Source organism: Papio anubis, chromosome 13 (assembly GCF_008728515.1).
Source record: "Papio anubis isolate 15944 chromosome 13, Panubis1.0, whole genome shotgun sequence".
NCBI lineage: Eukaryota > Metazoa > Chordata > Mammalia > Primates > Cercopithecidae > Papio > Papio anubis.
In genome coordinates, this window is record NC_044988.1 from 43,957,412 (window position 1) to 43,981,559 (window position 24,148).

The following is a 24,148-nucleotide window of genomic DNA, read 5'->3' on the forward strand; positions in this document are numbered from 1 at the left end:
AGGAAAGCCAAGAGTAACTTTTAAGGGAGCATCTTTAATAAAGTGGAGATTGGGCCAGGCACAGGGGCTCACACCTGTAATCCCAGCACTTTGGGAGGCTGAGGCAGGAGAATGGCGTGAACCTGGGAGGCAGAGCTTGCAGCGAGCCAAGATCGTGCCACTGCACTCCTGGGCAACAGAGAGCGAGACTCCGTCTCAAAAAAAAAAAAAAAAAAAAAAAAAAGAAGGAAAGAGGTAATAAAGTGGAGATTGGAGAAAGTGGGCAGAAATGGAAGAAGCAAGCACAAACTACTCTTCCAAAAACTTCCAAAAAATTCAGTGAAATGAATGGGGGACTAGCTTGTCTTTGTATTTTTACAATTAGGATATCTGCTTGTAATAATAACAATAACACTTAGGAGCACTTACCATGTAGTAGTCTTTCAAGCATGTTTACATATTTTATTTAATCCTTGTAACAATCCTAGTAAGAGGATACCACTATTATCCTCATTTACAGAGAGGTTAACAGAAAGATTGAGAGAGGTTAAACAACATGTTCAAGATCACACTGTTGGTAAGTGGCTGAACTGAGTCAATCTGACTCCAGCATTTGCTCTCTTAACCACAATCCTTATCCCTCTGTCTTGTTAACAGAAGAAATGAAAAGGGAGAGACTGAAGATACTGGAGGAAAAAATAATGGAGCAATTTCCGGGAGAAGGAAAGAGGTGATATGCCCAAGGACACACATGGAAGAGAAAGAGAGTACATTACTTCCTATCCACAGGAGACAAGGAAAGAGGAAGCACAGAAAAGGGAGGGTTTCTGAAGCAGGTTTGAAAGAGATTTGATGATTCTGTAGATGTAGCTATTCCAGTGAGTTTAGTAACAACAGCATGGCCTTTGGAGTCAAATGGAGTTGAGTGGGTGCCTAGTGTAAGCTCTTTTACCTCTCTGGTCTGTTTTCCTCAGTGAGGATGGTAACATGTATTTTCCACAATTTTGGTGAGGATTTAATGAAATAATATATACGAAAGAATCTAATATAGTGTCTGTCCTACAGTAAGCACTTAATAAATGCCAGCTTTTACCCGTCTCCAGTGGATGCCCCGGGGCCCTCACCCTGCCAGCTTTCACCTCCCTATCTCTTAAAATGAGATCATCAAAAAGGAGGTACTGTAATACTGTGACAGCCTTCATATTTTCATATTTATAAATCAAGGCTATACCAACCCAACATATTAGCTAAGAAATAAGAAAATAGAAATTTTTTGGTGCATATTTTTAGTCAGACTGATGTATGAGATGCAACCCTCCAAAAATCTATCATCAGTATTTCCCACAATACTTTTTAAGGACCTTATCAGTGGCTCATAGGGACCAGCAGGATATGTGGTAGATAAGGAAGGGACTTGTTTGAGGCCCTCCTTTCTGCAGAGTGGAGGAGATCTGAGGGGTTTGGGTGCTTTCAGGAAGTTATTCACTCCCTGATAAAAACCCAGACTATAACATGCCTCTTACTGCTGCACTGTTGAATAAAGAGGTGAAGTCATCAAGGAGGTTCCAAGAACCAGATGCTTTTTTACTCCTAGCTCTAGAGAAGAGTCCCCCAAAACTCTGTTCAGTTCTGTAGACTGCGTAGAGTTCTGTACATCTGTCAATTGTAAAAGAAATGGCTGGGGCTATAGAAACAGAATTGATGAGTACTTTGTACCCTATGATCAAACTCTGAGCAGTTACAGAGAGAGTGATATGATTTGACTGTGTCCCCACCCGAATCTCATCTTGATTGTAGTTCCCATAATCTCCATGTGTCGTGGGAGGGCGAGGTAGAGATGATTGAATCATGGGGGCAGATTCCCCCATCCTGTTCTCATGATAGTGAGTTAGTTCTTACAAGATCTGATGGTTTTATAAGGGGCTTTCCCCTTTACTGGGCACTTGTTTTTCTCTCTTCTGCTGCCATGTAAAGAAAGATGTGTTTGCTTCCTCTTCCGCCATGATTGTAAGTTTCCTGAGGCCTCCCAGTCCCTACAGAGCTGTGAGTAAATTAAACCTCTTTTATTTATAAGTTACTCAGTCTTGGGTATGTCCTTACAGCCGTGTGAGAACAGACTAATACAGAGAGATACCGAGAAAGTTTACAATTAATAATATTGCTCAAAATTTTAGAAAATGATCATTTCGATGTGAGGTGGGAGGGGGTGTTGACCCATATGGAACACAGTAGAGAACTGGTGGACAAAAAAGTACCAAGATAATGAAAGAAGTGGGTTGATTTATTTCCCTCAGCCACACTTAGTTACAAGTTTCAGCAAATCTGTTGTAAGGACTGCCTGCAGTTAATGTTATTAGACTTTAGTTCAATCTATATATTAATTGCACTTTGGTAGGTGTGCAGTCATGTTTGTGTATGTGCATGTATTTATATGTTTAGCAGACTGTTCATTCCATGCCGTGTGTTCACTCATTCTTATTCTTTACAACCAATTAATATGTTTAGAAGAAAAGTAATTAAAGGGCTGATTGTTAAGAAGAGGTTATCTTAACTAACATTTGCACTAAAGGCTCCTCATGCCTGAGTGGCAGGGGCAAGCTGTGATAGGAGCTAGCGAAGACTTGCTTCTTTGGGAGACATACACCACATCTGTACCTAGTATTGTAGATTTCACAGAATTGTATAGAAATCTGAAAGGAACTCTTTTCAGGTAGCTTACTTGCTCAGCATTGGTTTTTCATCATTAACTGGGGTGACCTCTACTGAAATGGTTTTAAGTATCTTATGTTTCCCATCTGACAACTGGATTGTAAAATCATCAGCAAGGCTCTCTGAGTCATCATGCACGTATGTCAACCTCATTCCTGGAAGAAGGAAAAAAAGTAAGTAAATATTCCTTATGATTAAACCATCATGACATATGTCACAGATAACGTCTTAATTTTCAAGGCAGGGGTATTAGCAAGAGTTCATTTATCAGTGCAGTAGGGTGAAATTAAACTTGTTTTATGAAGTAAAAGAGTGCCTTCTTAACCTGTTAAAGACTTTTTGTTTAAATAATTTAGTATTTGATTAAGGGTGTTATTTAAAATGAGTTAGGAAAGAATATATTTTTAAATAAACTATATAAACAAAGGTACAAGGTATTTAAATAAAACTGAGAAAGTTAATTACTTGGGGAAAATTATAGAGTTATATCCCTACCTCGAGCCAATCATCAAAATGAATTCTTAATAGATCACAACTTAAACATGAAAAATGTAACTATTTTTTTAAAGCCTACCTAACATTTAAGTGGAAATGCAAGAGACTCAGAACAGCCAAAACAGCCTCAAAAAAGAGTAAAATCGGAAGCCTAACATTTCACATTTTCAAAACTTACTTCAAAGCTACTAAAATACTAGGAGATGTGCACGCAGATTTATATAAAATGTTTACTGAAATATAACTTTTAATACCAAGAAAGGGAAAACTATCTGGATATTTTAAAATGGGAGATAGTTGTATAAAATTGTAGCACAGGAGCCAGTACAGTGGTGAGCGCCTGTAGTCCTAACAACTTGTGGGGGCTCAAGTGGGAGGATCGCTTGAGGCCAGGAGTTTGAGGTCAGTTTGGACAACATAATGAGACCTTGTCTTTAAAAGAATTTTCTTTGAAACACTAGCTAGGTGATGCCTGTAGTCATAGCTGCTCAAGAGGCTCAGGCAGGGAGGAGTGCTTGATCCCAGGAATTTGAGGCTGCAGTGAGCTATAATCACCCCACTTCACTCAAGCCTGGGTGACAAAGTCATCTCTTTTAAAAAAGTACAGCATAGTAAGTCTATATGATGATTTTATAATGTAATTATCAACAGCTACATTTTCAATAATAATGATAATTTTTTTGTGACACACTCTCACTCTGTCACCCAGGCTGGAGCGCAGTGACATGATCTTGGCTCACTGCAACATCTACCTCCTGGGTTCAAGCGATTCTCATGCCTCAGCCTCCCAAGTAGCTGGGGTTACAGACAAGTGTGACCAAGCCTGGCTAATTTCTGTATTTTTAGTAGAGACTGGGTTTTGCCATGTTGGCCAGGCTGGTCTCAAACTCCTGACCTCAAGTGATCCACCCATCTCGGCCGCCCAAAGTGCTGGGATTACAGGTATATGCCACCGCTCCTGGCCTCAATATTTTAAAAGTAAGAAGAGGCCAGTTATGGCCACCCACTCCTGTAATCCCAGCACTTTGGAAGGCCAACACAGGAAAATCACTTGAGCCCAGGAGTTCAAGACCAGCCTGGACAACACAGGGAGACCCTGTCTCTACCAAAAATGTTTTTAATCAGCCAGTGCTATGTGTGGTGACTTGTGCCTGTAGTCCCAGCTAGTTGGGAGGCTGAGGTAGGAGGATCACTTGAGCCCTGGAAGTCGAGACTGGAGTGAACTGTTATTGCACAACCACAATCCAGCCTAAGTGATAGTACAAGACCCTGTTTCCAGAAAAAAAAAAAAAGTAAGAAGAAAAACAGATTATATAACATGGGAAGAGTTTTTAAAATGTTGTATATTTGTCTAGGGGGATGTTTATGACAACACGCTAAAGTTTTTTAAAAATGTAGCCATAAATGAACCACAGATAAAATAGAGGTGAAAATCTAATTTCTGAGAAAGTAACCAAAATATTAACCCAAATACTAATTTTTATGTAGGAAGTTTTTATTTTTTCTTCAAAATGACTGTGTTCAAACTGCACACAATGATCATACAATTCTTACATAACTGGATAATAACCAACAAATGTTTAAAAATTAACTTTCTTGAGAGTAAAATTTGTATTATTATTTTTTCCTTGGTGAAATTTGAAAAAAAATGTAAACAATGTATTCTATTATTTGTAGCATGTGGTTTTTCATTTGGTAATATCATCATTTATGCCCTAGAATGTATCTCTTTGCAATTGATAAAAGCTGAGAAATACATAAATGCACTTTTTAAATTTAAACCTGAGATGATTTTTGCAACAATTACAAAAAAACCTTTGGGGCAGAAAGCTTACACACTAGTTGGGGAAAGAAATAACTGAAAGACAGTTGGAAAAACGTTAAGCAAGTGCTAAAATTAAGCAAGCACAGAGAAGGAATGGTTTGGAGGCCTTAGGTGGGGCTCAAGTGGAGGTTAACAGAAAGGTGCGTTCTGAAGGCACAGCCTTGGCTAGCCTGTCAAAGGAGCGGGAAGGACCTTACCGGCTGGGAAAAGAAAACGTTAAGGAAGGAGAATGGGAGGAAGCAGTAATTCAGGAACTGCACACTTTTCTCAAATTTTTAAAAGTATTTTCATAAATGAAAAATGGGATAAGATTGGCCGGGCGCGGTGGCTCCAGCCTGTAATCCCAGCACTTTGGGAGGCCGAGACGGGCGGATCACGAGGTCAGGAGATCGAGACCATCCTGGCTAATACCGTGAAACCCCGTCTCTACTAAAAATACAAAAAACTAGCCGGGCGAGGTGGCGGGCGCCTGTAGTCCCAGCCACTCGGGAGGCTGAGGCAGGAGAATGGCGTGAACCCGGGAGGCGGAGCTTGCAGTGAGCTGAGATCCGGCCACTGCACTCCAGCCCGGGCGACAGAGCGAGACTCCGTCTCAAAAAAAAAAAAAAAAAAAAAAAAAAAAAAAAAAGAAAAATGGGGTAAGATTGATTATTTTTTAAAAGAGTAATTAAAAAATAATTCAGGCTGCTATGCAATGTGCCATTTCTCTAAAGAGCAAATTATCCCCTCAGAGAATAATAAGCATTATTATATGTGGTTCTATATTTGTTTCAACTGTGGAAATTCTGGCAGACCAATCTCTTAAAATGTAGTTTCATGATCTCAATAGTTTTAAAAAGGATTTTTTTTTATTATAGCATTAAATGTTTGAGTGAAAATATAAAAAAACTCAAATATCATATTTAATGGTAGCCTAAAAGTGAAAGAAAGCATGTTGTTGCCTTTCCAATTACCTATTACCTCTACCTAGGGCTTCCTGTCCTACAATAATCCAGGCCTAGAGACAGCCCTTGAGGGACAAATGAATAAAGTAGGTAAATGCTATTTCTTCACCCCCTATTTCTGTGATTTATTATTAACTTCTCCAGGTTAAATTATTTTTAAATTTTTACTTTTTTAATTGGCAAATAAACATTGTATATATTTATGATATATAACTGGGTGTTTTGATGCATATGTATACATTGTGAAATGGGTTTATTCGGGGGTTTTTTGTTTGTTTGTTTTTTGACAGAGTCTCACTCTGTTGCCCAGGCTGTAAGTCTGGAGTGCAGTGGCATGATCTCGGCTCACTGCAACTTCTGCCTCCCAGGCTCAAGCGATTCTCGTGTCTCAGTCCCCTGAGGTGCTGGGATTACAGAAGTGCACCATCACACTCAGCTAATTTTTGTATTTTTAGTAGAGACAAGGTTTCACCATGTTGACCAGGCTGGTGTCAAATTCCTGACCTCAAGTGATCCACCTGTCTTGGTCTCCCAAAGTGTTGGGATTACAGGCATGAGCCACCAGGCCCGGTCACATTGTGGAATGGTTAAATAAAGCTAATTAACATATGCATTACTTCTCATACTCATTTTTTTTGATTGGTGAGAACTCTTAAAATCTACTGTCTTAGGAATTTTCAAGTATGCAATATATTGTTAACTATAGTAACTATGCTGTACAATAAATCTCTTGAACTTACTCCTCCTGTCTAACTGAAATTTCATATCTTTTAACCAACATCTCCCCAATCCTCCCACCCTCAGCCTCTAGTAACCACCATTCTACTCTCTGCTTATATCAGTTTGACCTTTTTAGATTTCACATATAAGTATTGGTTAAATTATTCAATCAACAATGACAAATGCATGGAAGTGGAACATGCTATACCAGTCTTGAGGAGTTCCATGGAAAAGCTGTGAACAGGTGCATGTTTCCGCTCAGGGTTGGCTGGCTGCTCATTCTCAGGGAAGTCTTTGCTAAACCCCGTATTGATGAGGAGGCCATGGCGTGGCTTTTGAGTGATGCTGAACAGCAGGAGATCCTGGGGAATGTCCAGGTCCACAGCGCTGATGACGGAAGAGTCCAGCTCTTTCATCTGACCCTCACACACCTGAGCAAGAGCACATCAGAAAAGTCAACAACGTGTGAAAGACAACTTGTCTTTCTTTCGAAAACTGCTCAAAAGAAATCATTTGAATATATCCTACTTCAAATTTTATATGAGATTTGTATAGGATGAGTCCTAAAAAGAAATTGCTGGTTTAATAGGAATGTAAAAGAAACAATGTAAAAGAAAAATGTCCCTTACATTTTTTTCTGAAGATTTCAAAGCACTTTGTTCATTTCCATGAAGGACAAAGGGCATATAATTTTTAAAGTATGTATTGTTCATAAGTCAAAGGTCAGGTAAAAAAGCAACCAGGACGCTGTTTGCTTTCAAGAAGTCATGGAAAAGTTCAGTCGTAAAGCTGAATCTAGTACCTTCACCTTCATAAATCAATCCTCATGGATCTCCTTGCTTCTACAAGTCTTATGTTTCCATCTGCTTTATAAGTGACACAAATATCTGCTACATACACTAAGCATATTTGGTGGTTTTTATTTTTGTTATTGCAGTAAAAACTTCTGTATTTCCATTGAAATCAACAACAATGCCAAAGGATGCTACTGGATGCATAACTATGTATATTTTCATTCTGGGTCCCTCATCTCCCTCCAATTCTCATACTTCCAAATTTCCTGAACTACTCTCCCCATTCCCTCTCACACCCACTTCAGGTTTCATAATCCTTTAAGCACAAAGACAACTGAATGTTTATCATTTCATGTAGTATCTAGTCAGTTAGAACTTGACAGTATGTTACTTAGCTGATTCAATCTTTTTTTCTCATAGTGAAGATTAAGAGAACAAAGAAGTATTTCTGTTTCCTATTTTGAAACAGAAATATTTCAACAACCCAATTTCTCAACAACCCAAGTCAGGTAAGACTGCAAAGGTCCACCAATAACTATAACTCAAGGAAGAAAATGTCTAGTGCTGTTAGATATCCATAAACAAAAATTACAAAAGGGCAGAGACCAGGATGTTTTCATAAATGAGAAGGCAATTAAGCCTTGAAGAACATGTATGGTTCGGATTTGTGAAAACTCCTTTCTTCTCCTTTTCTTTCCTTCCTTCATTCCTTCCTTCCTCTCTCTCTCTCTCCCTCCCTCCCTCCCTCCCTTCCTTTTTCTTTTCCTTTCTCTTTCTCTCTCTTTCTCCCTTTTCCTTTTCCCCTTCCTCCCTTCCCTTTCCTTTTCCTTCCTTCCTTCCTTCCATCTACCCATCCTTCCTCATGGTCATCTCTGTTGCCCAGGCTAGAGTGCAGTGGCTCAATCATAGCTCACTGCAGACTCACCCACCTGGGCTTAAGCAATACTCCCACCTCAGGCCCCCAAGTATCTAGGACCACAGGCATGTGCCACCAGCCTGGCTAATTTTTAAAATTTATTTTTATTATTTGTAGAGACAGGGTTTTGCTACATTGCCCAGGCTGGTCTTGAACTCCTGGGCTCAAAGGATCCTCTTGCTTCAGCCTCCCAAAGTGCTGGGATTACAGGTGTGAGCCACTGTGCCTGGCCTAAAGCTCCTTTCATTTCACCCTCTCTTACTGACTTTGAAGGGCACCCTCCTGTACCACGTTTTATTGAACACGTGTTAACAAAAAATCACTTGCCATATATGATACTTGTGCTAAAAGGATGCTGATTTTCTTTTATCTAGCCCTACTTATTAAAGATTAAAGTGGCATCATAATTCAACTTACAATGGTATACTTATGAAAACATTTTAAATAGGACCTTGCCTTTTTCTCCAAGAACTTTAATAAAGCAACTTAAAATATGTTGTAAGATCCTTCTTCATAGAGCTTGACTAAAACATGAGGTTGTTTCTTGCAGATTGAATAGATTATTGAGATTAGGACAACAAAAATTTTAGATCAATATACATAAAATGCTAAACCTTATTAGTAGACAGGTTTGGAATGGGTTATAATAACTTAAACTAAAACCTCAAATCTTCTTGCAGCACAACTTGATGGAAGCCCAACTACCTACAAAATAAATGCATTTTCTCACAAGAAAGCAAAATATGGTTATCTAAAAAAAAATTATGTGAAGCTTAAAGTCTGCTTGCCCATAACACACAGGACTTCATATTTTTCACTCTCCAATAGTCTCTCTAGGGAATGCAGGTAAAACCATGACTAGTTCCAGAGAAGAGCAAGGGACAACTTCCCAGTGGTCTTATTACTTCAGAAACCCCAACCCTAGGCAGATACAAAACAACTGAGGTAGGTATAGAGGGAATCATGTGTCAATTTTTTTTCTCTCTCATACTTACTGAAAGACTCTCCAGAGACAGAGAAACCCATGTGCCAACAAAACAGGAAAGGCAGGAAGATTAATAATTTTCAAATGATAGCATTACATGACATAGCCTTCCCCACTCCTCACCAATTCAATGTGTTAACGCACTTGGAGCAATGTAAATGGACTAATTGAAAATAAAAATCAAAATGATAAAAGAGAAATGGAACATTTGGATATGTTTCTTACAGTAATATTCTGCACTACAAAGTCAGGAGCTTCATCATTTGTGGGGTTGATAATAATAGAAAACGGTATCTCCAAGGAGCGTTGCTTCCCATCTGTGGCGTACACCGTGAACTGGTCGGCAGTTGGTTCTATCCTCAGATGCCTGGACTGCACATAGTTAATGTGAAAAGCGTTCATGTCTTTCCACTGAAATGAATCTAGAGCACACCAAGATGGAACAGATAAATAAGAAAAACATTTTTTCCAGTTATTGGTCCTTAATCCTTAACCCAATAATAGCCAATTTCTCAGTAATGCAAATAAGAGATCATAGCAGTTGACCTAAGTATCTGCTATCAAGGGCTGCTGCAACAGCCAACCATCAACATAAAAGGCAGATATCCATAGATCATAAAGAAGAATAAAATTTTCATGGGGAACAGAAGAGTAATAATTTTTAACCAGTAATGCACAGAGACTTCAAGACTACTTCAGATACTTAGAATAAATGTCAGAGACCTACGCTTGATTAAATAACTACTTTTGCATAAATGGTTCTCTGTCATACTTGAGTGTAAAAAGAGACCACCTCCATTACATAAAGGCAAAACAAGAGTCAATCAATCATATGCGTACTTCAAGACGTACATATCAAGCAAGGGGTTGGATTGAGTGGAATTAGCTAACCCGCTGTTTTAGTATTTTGACATGGGCTTAAATCCAAAGAGAAAAATGCTCTAAGATGTGCATTAAGTCACAAGAGAAATTGGGTAACATTGAATGCAATTAATCTTAAATTCAGTCTCTTTCATATTAAAATGGACATTCTTCCAAAGGGGTTTGGAGAATCATTTATATGTCTTTGGAAGATTTTGTTTTTGCTTTCTGTTTTTGTTTTGGTTGGTTTGTTTTTGCCTGAAATACAAGAGCTATTTAAGTATCTGGGACACATTTTAGTTTTAAAATTAATGTCATCTGTTTCAACATTTTAGGCTTTCTCTCTGTTACACCCATAGTATATTTCCTCATCCTTTCCACCAATGTCTGTTCAAAGTGCTAAAAGATTGTGAGAATGAGACCTTGTGAGCTACCACTAGATTCACTCTCTCATGGTATCCCGTGTTGCTGTGAGGGCCTTTTAAACCATTCCCTCTTCAATGTTCATTCTTGTATTTTTCATAAGTAACATTCCACTTATTTTGAAGTAAATTTGCATGCATGGGGAAAGTCAGAATAAAAATTAAAATGAAAAATAGTAAGATTCAAAAGTATCAGCTATAATAGTAATAATAATTCATTGAATACATATGGTGCTTTAAACTTTTTGTTTTGTTTTTTGAGATGGAGCTTCGCTCTTGCTGTCCAGACTGGAGTGCAATGGTGCAATCTCAGCTTACTGCAACCTCTGCCTCCTGGTTTCAAGCAATTCTCCTGCCTCAGCCTCCCAAGTAGCTGGGATTACAGGCATGTGCCACCACACCCGGCTAATTTTTTATATTTAGTAGAGATGGGGTTTCACCATGTTGGTCAGGTTGGACTTGAACTCCTGATCTCAGGTGATCTGCCCATCTTGGCCTCCCAAAGTGCTAGGATTACAGGCGTGAGCCACCACGCTTGGTGCTTTAAACATTTTGAAAGTCATTACCCAGTTATTAAGCATGACCTAGCCAATCACATCCATAAATACAAGGAAGGGAGTCATTGTTGGTCATGAAGCTACTACTTACCTATACTTATGCCAATATTGCTTTTTTCAAAACCCACAGAAGGGAGTATATTTTCAAGGTAGCCAAACTGGGGAGGAGAAACCAAAACAAATTCCAAGTCATCTGATGCAGTGTCAGGGTCAGTGGCGGACAAATGGTTAACGGTAAGGGCTGTTGAGCAGCCCTCATCTACAACAAACAAGGGACCTGAATACAAATAAAAACACAATTACAACTTAGCATGAAAACTTTTAAACAGACTAGGTAGTACAAAATGCAGTGACAGAAATTCTAATTCAGAGAAGCCTCCCATGTGCAAAAACATTTCCATGGGAGATGTTCGTTTTCATTGGCATAATTCTCTTTAAAGTGAAAATCTTGAGTGGTGATGAGTGAATTTACTTTGACTTATAGAATTATATTTTTTTCTTGAACAGGCAAGCCAGACAATAATGGAAAGACAGCAGAAATACTAACTGCTCCAGCATAGCCCTTTAGTCATTCTCAGGGAACTCTGATTTCCCTTGTGTCTCTATGGAAGTGACAAATGAAAGTACGAATTGCCAAACTGTTTTAATGTTCAGCCACTAAACGTAGTTTATGTACTCTTCAAGATCAATTGGTACCTCTGTTTGTCAGAGCGTTAATTGCCTGAGAGCTATTATGAATTGCTCATAACGAAGATGTTTTTCATGCCTTGATGCTTAATTATTCTGCTGGGATAAAGCTTTCTTTCCAGAACACTGCTTGGGAGATAGTCTGCAAATTACAATAACATTCATACATATGCTTATATTTTTTTCTGAGAGACAGAACATATACATAATGCCTATGAAGAGATGACTTTCTAAAAAGCAAATAAGGTTAAATGTATATAAATGGTCTCTCTGGTATATTCATCCTGTTCTAATAGAAATTGTTATGGATAAAATAAATTACTCTCTCTTCAGCAGGCAAATTATATTTTCCCATGTGAAATAAAATCAGAATATTTGAGGATTGCAATGTTGTCCTTGTCCCAACACACACACACACACACACACACCCCAATACACATATCTCTCCAAACAGAAATATTTAAATTTTTAAACATGTAAATTCTTTTGCCCTATAATCTTAACAGATTTGGGTTTTCCACAAATTTGTATTGAGGCAATTATTGAAGGACAATTCCGTATGGCGGTTTTCTTTTTCGACTATAAGTGAAATATATTATTTCACTGAACCACATGTATGACACTAGGTCAGACAATAGTACTGGAACAGAAAAACACATTATCACCTATTGCAATGGAAGGTGGCTGGTTGTCTACTGGGTATACCGAGATGTTGAGATCATATACTGGAAAGGACGTATGAAGAGGAACGGATGGATTGGGTCCATTGTAGCAACAGCCATTCACAAAAGGGCCAGCGTCTCCATCTGAAACCACCAATGTAATGGTGTCAGAACAAGGCATCATGCCAATCTCGCCACCTGGAAGACACAACTATAGCTGAAACCTTACTTTTTAAAAATACAGAATACCAAGACGAAATCTACTCACACCTCTTCTACAAGCATTGAAATGGCAAGGAATAAATATTATGTGGATAAAATAAATGTAAAGCCCAACTTTATCACTATGAAATTAAATATATCATGAAAATAATGCAAAAATTCTTGCCCATCTGTTGCCTCTGGTGAACTCCCTACCAGCCATCTATCATGATAAGGAGGGACAAAACTGGGCTAACAAGGGTCTGACAGTTCATGAATGAACAAGGGCACGAAGATTCACTAGTGAAGGTTTCATTCTTCCCTTATAATCATTTCATGTTATGGCCAACCTCAGGGAGAGGGAGAAGGCATCCTTGTCTCTTTGGTAATTGTCTTTCCATTTGCATTAACCACCTTAAATGAACAACCATCAACCACAGAGCACTTATGAGAAAAGAGGATGTTGGATAGGTGAAACACAAAAGTAGGCCACATTTTTGCCATTTCTTTCAATATTCTTCTTCTTATATATTAGTCAGGATGTTTTTAAAAATAGCAACAGTCTGTGGAAAAGAAGAGACATTTATTTTCGTTTTCTTCTTTTCACTCTTTAGGTCTTACATCTGTGGGATTCAAAGTGTCCCCAGTTTAGACAGTGAGAGGAAGAAGGAAGAAAATGTCAGTATTACATAGTTTATCAGCAACAGGGCAATCTGCTCTTGGGTTACCCACTAAGGGCATGGAGTAAGAGTGCTTGCTATCCAGGACACAGAAAAGTTTTGCACATGTGCTGTTGGTAATTCTCATGCATCACCATGAAAATCTCAAGAAGGGACTGATGTGGTTTGGTTGTGCCCCCACTCAAATCTCATCTTGAATTGTAACTCCCACAATTCCCACATTTCGTGGGAGGAATCCAGTAGGAGGTGATTGAATTATGCGGGCAGATCTTTCCTGCACTTTTCTCATGATAGTGAATGAGTCTCATGAGATCTGATGGTTTTAAAAATGGGAGTTTCCCTGCATAAGCTCTTTGCCTGCTGCCATCCATGTAAGATGTGACTTGCTCCTCCTTGCCTTCTTCCATGATAGTGAGGCCTTCCCAGCCACATGGAACTGTAAGTTCATTAAACCCCTTTCTTTTGTAAATTGTCCAGTCTCAGGTATGTCTTTATTAGCAGCCTGAAAATGGACTAATACAGGGAGGAATTAATGTTTGGAATTTTGATGAACCTAAGGTACAAAAGATCAGGGACATCCTCTCTTTTCACCAGACACTGGTCAAATCTGCAGAGTTCTGTGGTTGCCATTATTTCCCCTGTTTAAAAATGACAAGGAAAATCTAGAGATGATATTATTGAGCAACCAAGTGCTCAAAGGATGAGAAAACTGGGCTTAAAAGGAAAAACAGAATTGAAGTTGAGAGAATTAAAAAGAAACAATCAGCTGTCAATGTGAGAAAGAGTCAAAAATAAGAGACCTCTCACCTATTCATATATCTAAAATGCAAATTGTCTTAAAAATGTGTTCATTAGTAATTCACTCAGTAAATATTTATTCAATACCTACTATGTGATAATTAGTGTTTCCGGCACACCAGCAGAGAAAAGGGCACACGTTTTGGAACTGTCAAAAGACATTTCAAAAGAATGTCAAATGTCAAAAGATCCACTATACATCAGGCACTGATACAGTCTAATGGTAGAGAAGGAAATGCAGTGTGGTCAGAATAGCACAGATGTATGTATGTATTATGTAGAACAACATGAAATTGCTACTATTAAATCATTTTTTACCTGTTAAATGGCAATTTTATGTATTCCAGCCTGATCATGTACAAGGTGCTGAGGGTGAAAGAAGATGAGAGTTTTAGCTGACAATGGCGTAGGGGCTGGGCATACGTGCCAAGGAAAGTCAGCAAAGTTTCCAGATGCTTTTGCTGGCTTTGTGCTGAGCATTAAAGGATGAGTAAGAGTTTGCCAAGCAGATAAGGGAGAACACTGGGGGATGGGACAGAAGATCTGCAGGGAGAAGCAACGGGGGAGAGAAATTAAAAGTCACTCTAGAAAGAGAAGACAGCTTTAAAAAAAGAGAAGGTAAATAGCAAATTGAGTAACCATAATTTCTCTGTAATGGAAGCATAGGATATATTTACAGAAATAGCTGGGAAAGCAGGCCAAATATTAAGCCACTAAATAGGTAGTGAACTTCTATGTACTGCAACATAGGTAGTGAAATTCTTTACCTTGAAATGGAATATAGCCTAAGGACATGATTTGTACTTACAAATGTTAATCATAGTGTTATCAAAAAAAACATTTGAGAGAAGATAGGGTCTCACTCTGTTGCCCAGGCTGGAGTGCAATGGCATGATCATGGCTTACTCTAGCTTCCATCTCCTGGGCTCAAGTGATCCTCCTGCCTCAGCCTCCAAGTAGCTGGGACCAGATAATGTTAATTGGGAGAATAGCAAATTAATAATAGATTTTTATATAGTAAGATGTTATTCTCTTACTGAAACATATTTATAACTTTCTAACAATATGTATTTTAATAAACATTTTTAGGTGATAATCTAAATGATAAAAGTAATCTGCAAAACTGCATGTACAACATGATTGCAACTATGTTAAAATTATGGTCAGAATAAAGAGAATAAAATACTATAATACTGAAATATAAACAGTAACTCTTTTAGATATAAAATAAGGTGATTTTTCAAAACTTTATTGTACTTTTCCATTCTTTCCAAGTTTTCTGCAATGAGCATGTATTATTTTTATACTTACAGAAAGCAAATAAAGTAATGCTAATAAAATATTCTTAAGTGACCTCTAAATCAACATGTAGAAGCACGAGAAGGGCCAGAAAACTCACTGAAACCTCAGATCCTGCAAGACTGTGGCTCTTTATCCTGATCCCAGCACAGGACTGAGGAACTACCAATTGAGTAAGTGAATAATCATTACAAGAAAATGTTAACATTCAAATACCAAAATCCCCTTTGAATCGAGTATTCCTTCTAACTTAGTAACATAGCCAAAAGCCACCTATTTGAAATAATTTGCCCCAAAGTCCTACTGGGTTTTATTTTTTATTTTTTAATTAGTTAACAGTCCTGTTTATGGCTGTTACACTAGAGGAGATTTAGAAATCTGTATACCTGTTGTTTAGCACTTAGAGGCACTGGAAAAGAAGACAGATTCTTCTTACCCCTAATTTACCTGTGCTGCACGAGCCTGCCAGAGATGTTAAATAATTAAGCAATAAATAACAGTCATTGGTCTTTGGATCCCTTTTCTGCCAGTCTATCTCAGACCCATTGCGGAAATAAAAAACAAGTACCTCGTTGTGAACTTCTGAGGGACATCAAACATATGAATTATGCTCCTCAGGACAAGGAAATCACCCATGAAATCTTTCCTAAGACTAAACACAGATAAGAGGATAGAGAGATACCATTTAAAGAAAAAAGATGTCTGGTGAAGTGATTAAAATGTCCCTTATTAACTAACTGGTCACAAGACATCTGGTGTTCCAATAAATCATTGTTTTCCAAAGTATATAGGACAAATATTATTTCAAAATGTTTTCTCCCATCTCTGAATTAATCCTTCGCTATCTCCATTCCTCTTCCTTGAATTTCTTTCATGCTTCACTGCTTGAATTTCTTCAAAAAAGAAAATGATTTGAATTCTGAAAGTTCTTGTTTCCTATACCACTCACCTGGCCTTACATACTTGATCACACTTCCTGCATTGGAACTTGCAGTTTAAAGAGGCATATGGATGAGTAGACAGGAAATTGCACTAGAGAACAGCAAAAGCCAGCAGATGAAATATGCAGCATTGTTACCAAGGAAGTGTCCCCAACTTAGACCTCAGAAGATGTGCAAGGGGAGATGATGTGATGATGTGCGGTGTGTCAGTGTCAGTCACACTGTTATCTTTGCAAGCAAATGGGTTTGGTCTGTCCATTTAAGTTCAAAGTCTCTCATAGCAGAGTCTAGGTCATATTCCTGTGTACCCCACAGTGCTCAGTGCTATAACCTGAAGATAACAGATGTTGAATTAATATTTTTTAGTGGAACAAATGCCACCTGGGTGACAAAATAAAGCCATGCTGAAAATGTAAGTGCAGGGCTAATAAACGAACATTTTCTGTACATCTAACCTGTGTTCATGCTGTCATTTGCTGTGGGCAAGTTACATACAGGGTAAGACATTATCGTTGCTTTTCAGGAACTCAAAAAGCAGACCAGTTACTTCTTAGGAGCTAGTTGGTGATAAGTAAGCTTTGAAAATTAATAATATAAATACTTTAGGAGCTTAATTCAGGCATTTCTGTCATGATTTATAGATCCACAAACTATGATGGTCAAACTGACCAAAAAGGCTAAGGAGAATCACAGGGTGAATGGAAGGTCTGTGTGGTAGTGTCAGGAACAAAGCAGCAAGTAACATGTGCCCTTTCTCCACTGTTTGAAATTCATTATAATGAAATTCATTACAATAACACAATCAGAAATACTTCCATATATGGTGATCATGCTGGAAAAACAGAGGCCAGGCTGAAGCTGCTTCTTGTTTTTAATGGAAGCAGGCATTATGACTGTTTGATTATGGGAGCCCACACTGAAGAGTGGAGACTCTTCATGTTGCTTGCATTCCCTCACTGGTCACCATGCTGCTGCTTACCTGTGTGTTTGTATGTCACGGCCTCTGAGATAACATCTCCCTGAGAGAACTGATCCACTGTGACTCCAGCTCTCCTCACCACCCCATGCTGAGGTTCTCGAGCAATCACAAACATCAACTTCAAGTTATCGCTGTCCACATCAGTAGCAAAAATGTATTCAGAGGTGATGACCACCTCTCCTCCCTCTGAGCAATTCATGACAGGCATGAGGTCAGCCTTTAGGACTGGTGGCTCATCATTGACAGGGAATACCTATAGGCAATGGAAAGAAAGCATGTTTTCAGAAAAAGAAAGAAACGACAAATTCTTTGACAGGTAATCCATTGCTCATAGTCAGAATGACAGGCATTTTCGATCTTACAGACACATGAAACAGCAGCCGTGGAATTTGGCCAAGCAATCTGCATCTTTTAACTTTTCCCATGTAAACCATCTTGCAAGGAATGCCCATGTGAGAGACAGTTTAGGTAGGAATGGGAGAATATGGTTAAGGTTCAGGACTCAAAACTCTCATTTGTTTCTAGACAGACAAAATACAAATGTAATATAAGGCATTTTTCGCCAAAGCCCCTATGCTCTTTCATTAAATTCACACATATTCCAGAAGAATTCTGGTCTTTGTGGTCTGAGGCATTTTCATTTACTGCATCAAAGTTATTTTTGTTTCAAATTACTTGGTGATTACTAAGCTTTCCTCCACCCTCAACTTCCTGCCACCCAGGAAGTTTCTCTGAACTTATAATAAGCAGCAGCTGCATTTCAAACAGTTTGAGTTAAATATGAAACTCCGTAACTATTCAATCAATGCCAGTTTTCAACTTGACAAAATGTTTTTCTCTCACTTTCACGAAAATAAAACTCCAAGTAGAAAGGAAAGAAAAGCAACATCACACTGGCACTCTAAATTTAAAAAGATCGTGTAGAAATCTGGAAAAGCATATCTTCTAAAACGGAGTGAGGACAATCCCCCTCTGAGTTCACAGCCATAATTTGGTGTGTGCTGCAAGGCTGCCACGTCTGCCCTGCAAATCCTCTCAACCCTACACCTTCTTCCCCAGTGCTCAGCCAAAGCGATCTTTTTTAACATGTGGATTTTAAGTCACTGCCTTGCAGAGACCTTCAGGGGCTTCTCATTGATTCTGCTAGGATTTCTCCAGCCTTATCCCATGCTATGGGGTGCCTTTGCCACTCCACTCCAGCTTTACCCCAACACACATTCCCCACCATCACAGGGTCTCTGCATCATCTCTCTCCCCACTGCCCATCTCTCTTCCCCCTGGCTATTCTTTCCCCAACTCTTTGCTTGGTTAACTCCTCCATCAGGTTACATGGGGATTCCTCAGGAAATCCTTCCTTGACTATTCAGCTAATTTAGGGGCTTCTATTATTTACTGACTTTTAGCATCCTATTTATGTATAGCACCATCTACATTTTAATCACTCAATTATTTCAGTGATAATCTGTTTAATGCCTGTCTTCATCCCTGGCCTGTGACCTCTAGAAGAACAGTGACTTTGTTTGTCTTGCTCATCATCGTATTCTAAACATCTAGCCTCAGGCTTGGCAAAGAGAGGCACTTATTAAATATTCGCTGAATAAATGAATGAGTGAATGCAACTATGCATATATGTCCTGATTACCTTGTTATTTAAACAGGCTAACAACTCTAAAACAAATATACATGAAATTGTTTCGATACTTCCTTTAATGGATAGAGGAATGGGTAACGAAAGCTCCAGGCTAGTTATTTAATTAAAGATTTTAAAAGCCTACAATATTCTCTAATTTCCTATTGGCTTATTAAGGAAAAGCATCTTTGTTCAAGTCCCCTGAGTGAATTCATTTAAGACCTTCTCCAGTATTGTTCTTGACTCTGAGGAATATCACCAACGAATTCAATGATGACCATCTTGCAGCAGTTCACAAAAGAGCCTCAGCTTTCAAATGAAAATAAAGTCCAAAGGCAATAGAATTAAGAATATTCCTTCTGGGTTAAAAAAAAATCACAAACACTTGTCCAAAAATTGGCTGTGCCTCTGTTTGGCTTTTAAAGACCATCCTCTTGTGTTTAAAAAGAAACAATAAACAGATTGCTTTCCCAAAATGCACTGCCTATTGTCAGGGATGGAAGATAGGGTTGGGGGTTTTTTCCCACAAATTTGCTTTTCAGACAAAAAAAAGTAACTCAGAAATTCTTTGTCTCTCTGTAAGTCTGCCAACAAAGAAAACTGTCCTTTTTGAAGCTGCAATAACATACTGCTCTTTGTTCAGACCCCAAAGGCCATTATGAGGACTAAGTGGGAAAAAGAAAGGAAGAGATTGCCTTGTTCCTGTCACAGAGAGGTGCACAGGAACTGCTGGCCAGTATGATCATCATAATCACCTAGCGATGTAGAAGGGTGGCAGGGTGAGGAGGAAAGAACACTGACCTAGGAAACTAGGAGTGGAGATGCCAGCCCAAGCCTACACTGTCTAGTCAATGATTTGGGGCAAGTCATTGAAACTTCTTGGACCTAAATATCCTTAGCTATAAAATGGGGATAACTCCTTCACTGCTTCTTAAAATTATAGATGTATGTGAACATTCTTTATAAGTCACAAACTAAAATACCTTACAAAGACATTATTATTACCAATATAATAATGATTTCATATCACAAAGATCTGAAAAATTCCAACAGAAATAAATAATCTAGTACAATGAAAGTTATTAGTGGCTCTTCAGGGAACATGGTATATTTTTCTTCATACCTTCTTTTGTCACCAAATATAAATACCTGCAAACCCTCTGAGTTATGCTCTTGGACTTGCATGCCACTCAACAAAGAAATTCAAGGGGTTTCTGTAAGTCCCTCGGCCATGCACTCAAATTTTTTTTTTTTTTTTTTTGAGTCAGAGCCTCACTCTGTTGCCCAGGCTGGAGTGCAGTGGCACGATCTCGGCTCACTGCAACCTCTACCTCCCAGGTTCAAGCAATTCTCCTGCCTCAGCCTCCCAACTAGCTGGGACTACAGGAGCAAGCCACCACGCCAAGATAATTTTTGTATTTTTAATAGAGACAGGGTTTTGCCATATTGGGCAGGGTGGTCTTGAACTCCTGACCTCAAGTGATCACCCTGCCTTGGCCTCCCAAAGTGCTGGAATTACAGGTGTGAGCCACCTTGCCCGGTCTGCACTCAAATTTTATGTGCAGATTTTTCTTCATTTGTCAAGAGGGGGAAATATGATCTCAAACACTCATGCTAGGACTATATGGTATAGGAACTCACAAAGAAGCACCACACACACACATAAACGGCTTTTTCTGTAAACAGGAAAACCCCAGTGTTACTAGCCTAACCTGCCCCACCACTAAATAAGTATTTCTGAGTTTTATAGTTCAAAGATATTAGAAATAATTTATACATAGAATAAATTACTTTTTAAATTAAATATCTATGTTTGAAGTCAGAGTAATTCTGTCTTTAAATAGATTAGAGAGAGATAATAATATAGTATGGCTACTTCACCATTATAACTTTGGTTTCCATTGGCAGGCCTGAGACATACAAGGATTGAAGCAGGTATTCTCTCACTTTGGAGGCTGTGGGTTTCAAGTTCTGTCAGGACCTGAGAGTTTTCCAACAAGATGCCCTGTGTCTATATGACTGTTATGATTTTAATGTGACCCCAGAAAAGCATGCATTGAAAACTTGCAATAGTGTTGGGAGGTGGGAGGTTTATAGGTTATGAGGGCTCCACCCTCATGAATGGATTAATGCTGATCATAAAAGGCTCATAGTTCAGTGTCTGGCTCCCTCTTGCTCTTTTTTTGCCCTTCCATCACAGGTTGATGCAGCAAGAAGGCCCTCACTGCAAGCGGCTACCCAATCTGAGACTTCCCAGCCCCCAGAGTCATAAGCCAAATTTCTGTTCATTATAAATTACCCAGTCTGTAGTATTGTGTTATAGCAGCACAAAACAGACTAAGACAATAACTCAAGGAGGAAACTTTCTACCCACCTTAACATGTAGAACAAATTCTGCTGAATTTGTGCCATCAGTGACCTCCAAGAGTATGTCATCCTGAAGAACCTCAGATCCATCATGTTGATACCTGTGGGGATAATATTTGTCACTAATCTCTTAGGAACAGTGTGAGAGTAAATTGAGATGCATGACACACGAGCTCTTCCAAGGCTTTGGCCATGTGTTCACTAAGTAAATAAATAGCAACAACAACAACAAAAACCCAACATAATCCTGAAGTCACATATTTAACTATTCATATATTCTTGAATGTAAAATTGCTCCACTCTGGAAAAAATGTGCTATATGCATTTCTAATTTGTCCTCAAATTAAAAAGCAGCCCTTCAAATGCCACTGTGACAACAGGAACCATTTGGTATAGGTCTGTCCACCTGCAGAATACACTGACTAGGGCCAGGAGAACCCTCAGACTGAGCAGTAGATGAGGAAAAGTGGGACACTGTGGATTTGATTTTTCTCTCCCCTTTTCTACTCCTAAGGCTAATCCTTCCACCTGTGCTCTGGATCTATTCAGCTTTTCTCTAAAACCCTGATCAATGAATTATGTATTGCCTCTTTCCTGTCATCTTTCCTCTTCTAGTGACTAGCTATCTTCCTCTCAATCTATATAGATTCTTAAATCTCTCTTAGACTTAAAAAATACCTTTCCTTTGTCTAGCCTTGGTCCTATATTCCATTAATTCTCAGTCACATTTCTTGAAGGTATTGTCTAATTCTAGGCTCTCCACATACTCTCCAGCCCATTGCAGTGATGCTTGGAAAGTTCTAAGGAGCTGCTGAAGTGAACTGAGCCAAATTTTAAACATATCAGTGAGTCCTAGGAATGGGAAATAAAAGTTGTATTAAAAATAATATAATAGATTGAACATATATAATCTTTAACTATGGGGAAAAAATCAGAGCTGAAAGATATTTTCTGAGGACTCGTTTCACCCATAGGCTGGGTAGCAACTCAGGCTGGGGATTCCCTTCCTGTGATGGGGAAGTCCCACATCCTCCCCACCCTCCATGTTCCTCTTATGCACTACCTGCTATGCTTTATTTTGCCATGCTCCCTGCAATTTCCATCAAAACTATGTTGATGAGTGATAATGTGCTAATTCTATTTTACTATGGTGAAATCCCTAAAAGATCAAATGGCCCTAAGAGTACACATTCAAAGGATGACTGGAGTCAAGCAGATATTCTTTCAAAATCTGACCCCTCCATGTAGTAGCTGAATGAACTTGGGCAAATTCCTCAACCTCTTTGTGCTTAGTTCTTCAATTAAAATATGAGAATGGATACCTTGTCAGACTTGATTACTATGAAGATTAAATTAAAAAAAAAAAAAACATAATTGTAAGCCTCTGACAGTAAGCTTGAACAGATAGTTCTAGCAAATATTGGCACTGTTTTTCCTATCCATCATTTACTCCCTAGCAAGAATGACCTAAACCGGGCTCTCTAACAGATAGCTGAGAGTTGAAATCTCAAAAAAAAATTTTTTTAACAAGAATAGGAGTGCAAGTGAAACGATCAAGATATAGTGGACTGTAAATCAATGATGGAACTGAACTGTCAGGATTAAACTGGTCTTCTTGTGCACAAACCTTAGTTTCTGGTCAACTTTCTAGTCAAATGCAGAGCTAAGCATTTGATGTATAATATCCTCTATCATACTTTATCTAAGGGCTAATGCTACCATTTACAGCTTGAATTTACAAGTGAGAAGTTAGTGTGTGGGCCTACCCGACCATTGCTTTTGAATAGCTTGTATTGTTTTCCAGAGAAGTTGTTTCACTAGATTTTGTAGAAAAGTTTCGTACAGAACGGTATCAGGTAGAGGAAACGAAAGACCTTAAGGTGAGGGCAGCTTCTCTAGGACCATGAGGCCAGGGATTGTGCCATCCCTGTTGGAGACTCAAGTATTCGTTTACGCCCTACCTACTCAGCTCACCCTGCTTGTTTGCCTGCAGATCCCTGCCCTAGTAGAATGGAATAAGGTTACCTTAAGGACATTGATCAACAGAATTCTATCCCAGAGTTTCCGGGTTATGAAATTTGTTTCTCCGGGAGACAAGTTCAATTATGTACATTAGCCTCACAGATTATTTCAGTCTCTCTTTATCTAGTTTGACTATTACATTTTGTGATATGTGCAGTTACCGCCAATTTAATATTCATGGCAATTAAAATTTTATTGTTCAAATATCCATAAAGTTATTTCCACTGGTATAGCAAGCCAGACGGAAATAAAATGTCTGGAGGGAAAGGAAAAAACTGATCATTTGTAATTTTCAACTGACCCACTGAGTGTGTTAAGTGGCATGTTGGTATCCTTGAAGAAATTGGACAAACTTCTTTCTCTTACTCTGCCTCACAACTGATCTAGATAAGAAACTAAAGCATGTAAATAAAAAAGCCATGAAATGTTCTAACCTAACTTTTAAGGTACGGAGATCACCCCAAGAAAAAGTGCTCCCTGAATTTAGAGGAAATCCATTCAGCTCCACCCTTCCATGCAGAGGCAGTCCCCGCAGGGAGAGGTCAATATTGTCCAGCTCGGTATCTGCATCAGAAATCAGAATGTGCTCTGTGCTGATGACGCATTGACCTCCCTCAGTCACTTTCAGAGGGTTGGTGAATACCTAGAGTGAAGAAAGGAAAGAAATATTCAAAG

The 24,148-nt window shown here is 38.7% G+C and overlaps 1 protein-coding gene across 15 annotated transcripts in view; it reads right to left on the minus strand.

Moving 5' to 3' along the window:
- Nucleotides 1-24,148, minus strand: part of FREM1 (FRAS1 related extracellular matrix 1) — a 175,383-nt gene that overhangs the window by 61,029 nt on the left and 90,206 nt on the right. For 13 of the 15 annotated variants that reach the window (XM_031654249.1, XM_031654248.1, XM_031654247.1 and 10 more), the window contains 8 exons: nucleotides 23,908-24,116; nucleotides 21,459-21,552; nucleotides 17,455-17,707; nucleotides 12,560-12,754; nucleotides 11,299-11,484; nucleotides 9,593-9,789; nucleotides 6,881-7,103; nucleotides 2,699-2,843 (listed from right to left, as the gene is read on the minus strand). In XM_031654249.1, the coding sequence (XP_031510109.1) occupies nucleotides 2,699-2,843; nucleotides 6,881-7,103; nucleotides 9,593-9,789; nucleotides 11,299-11,484; nucleotides 12,560-12,754; nucleotides 17,455-17,707; nucleotides 21,459-21,552; nucleotides 23,908-24,116 (1,502 nt within the window). Of the gene's footprint in view, nucleotides 1-2,698; nucleotides 2,844-6,880; nucleotides 7,104-9,592; nucleotides 9,790-11,298; nucleotides 11,485-12,559; nucleotides 12,768-17,454; nucleotides 17,708-21,458; nucleotides 21,553-23,907; nucleotides 24,117-24,148 lie in introns of those variants that run through there. The other 2 variants (XM_031654250.1, XM_031654257.1) reach the window with 2 other exon arrangements.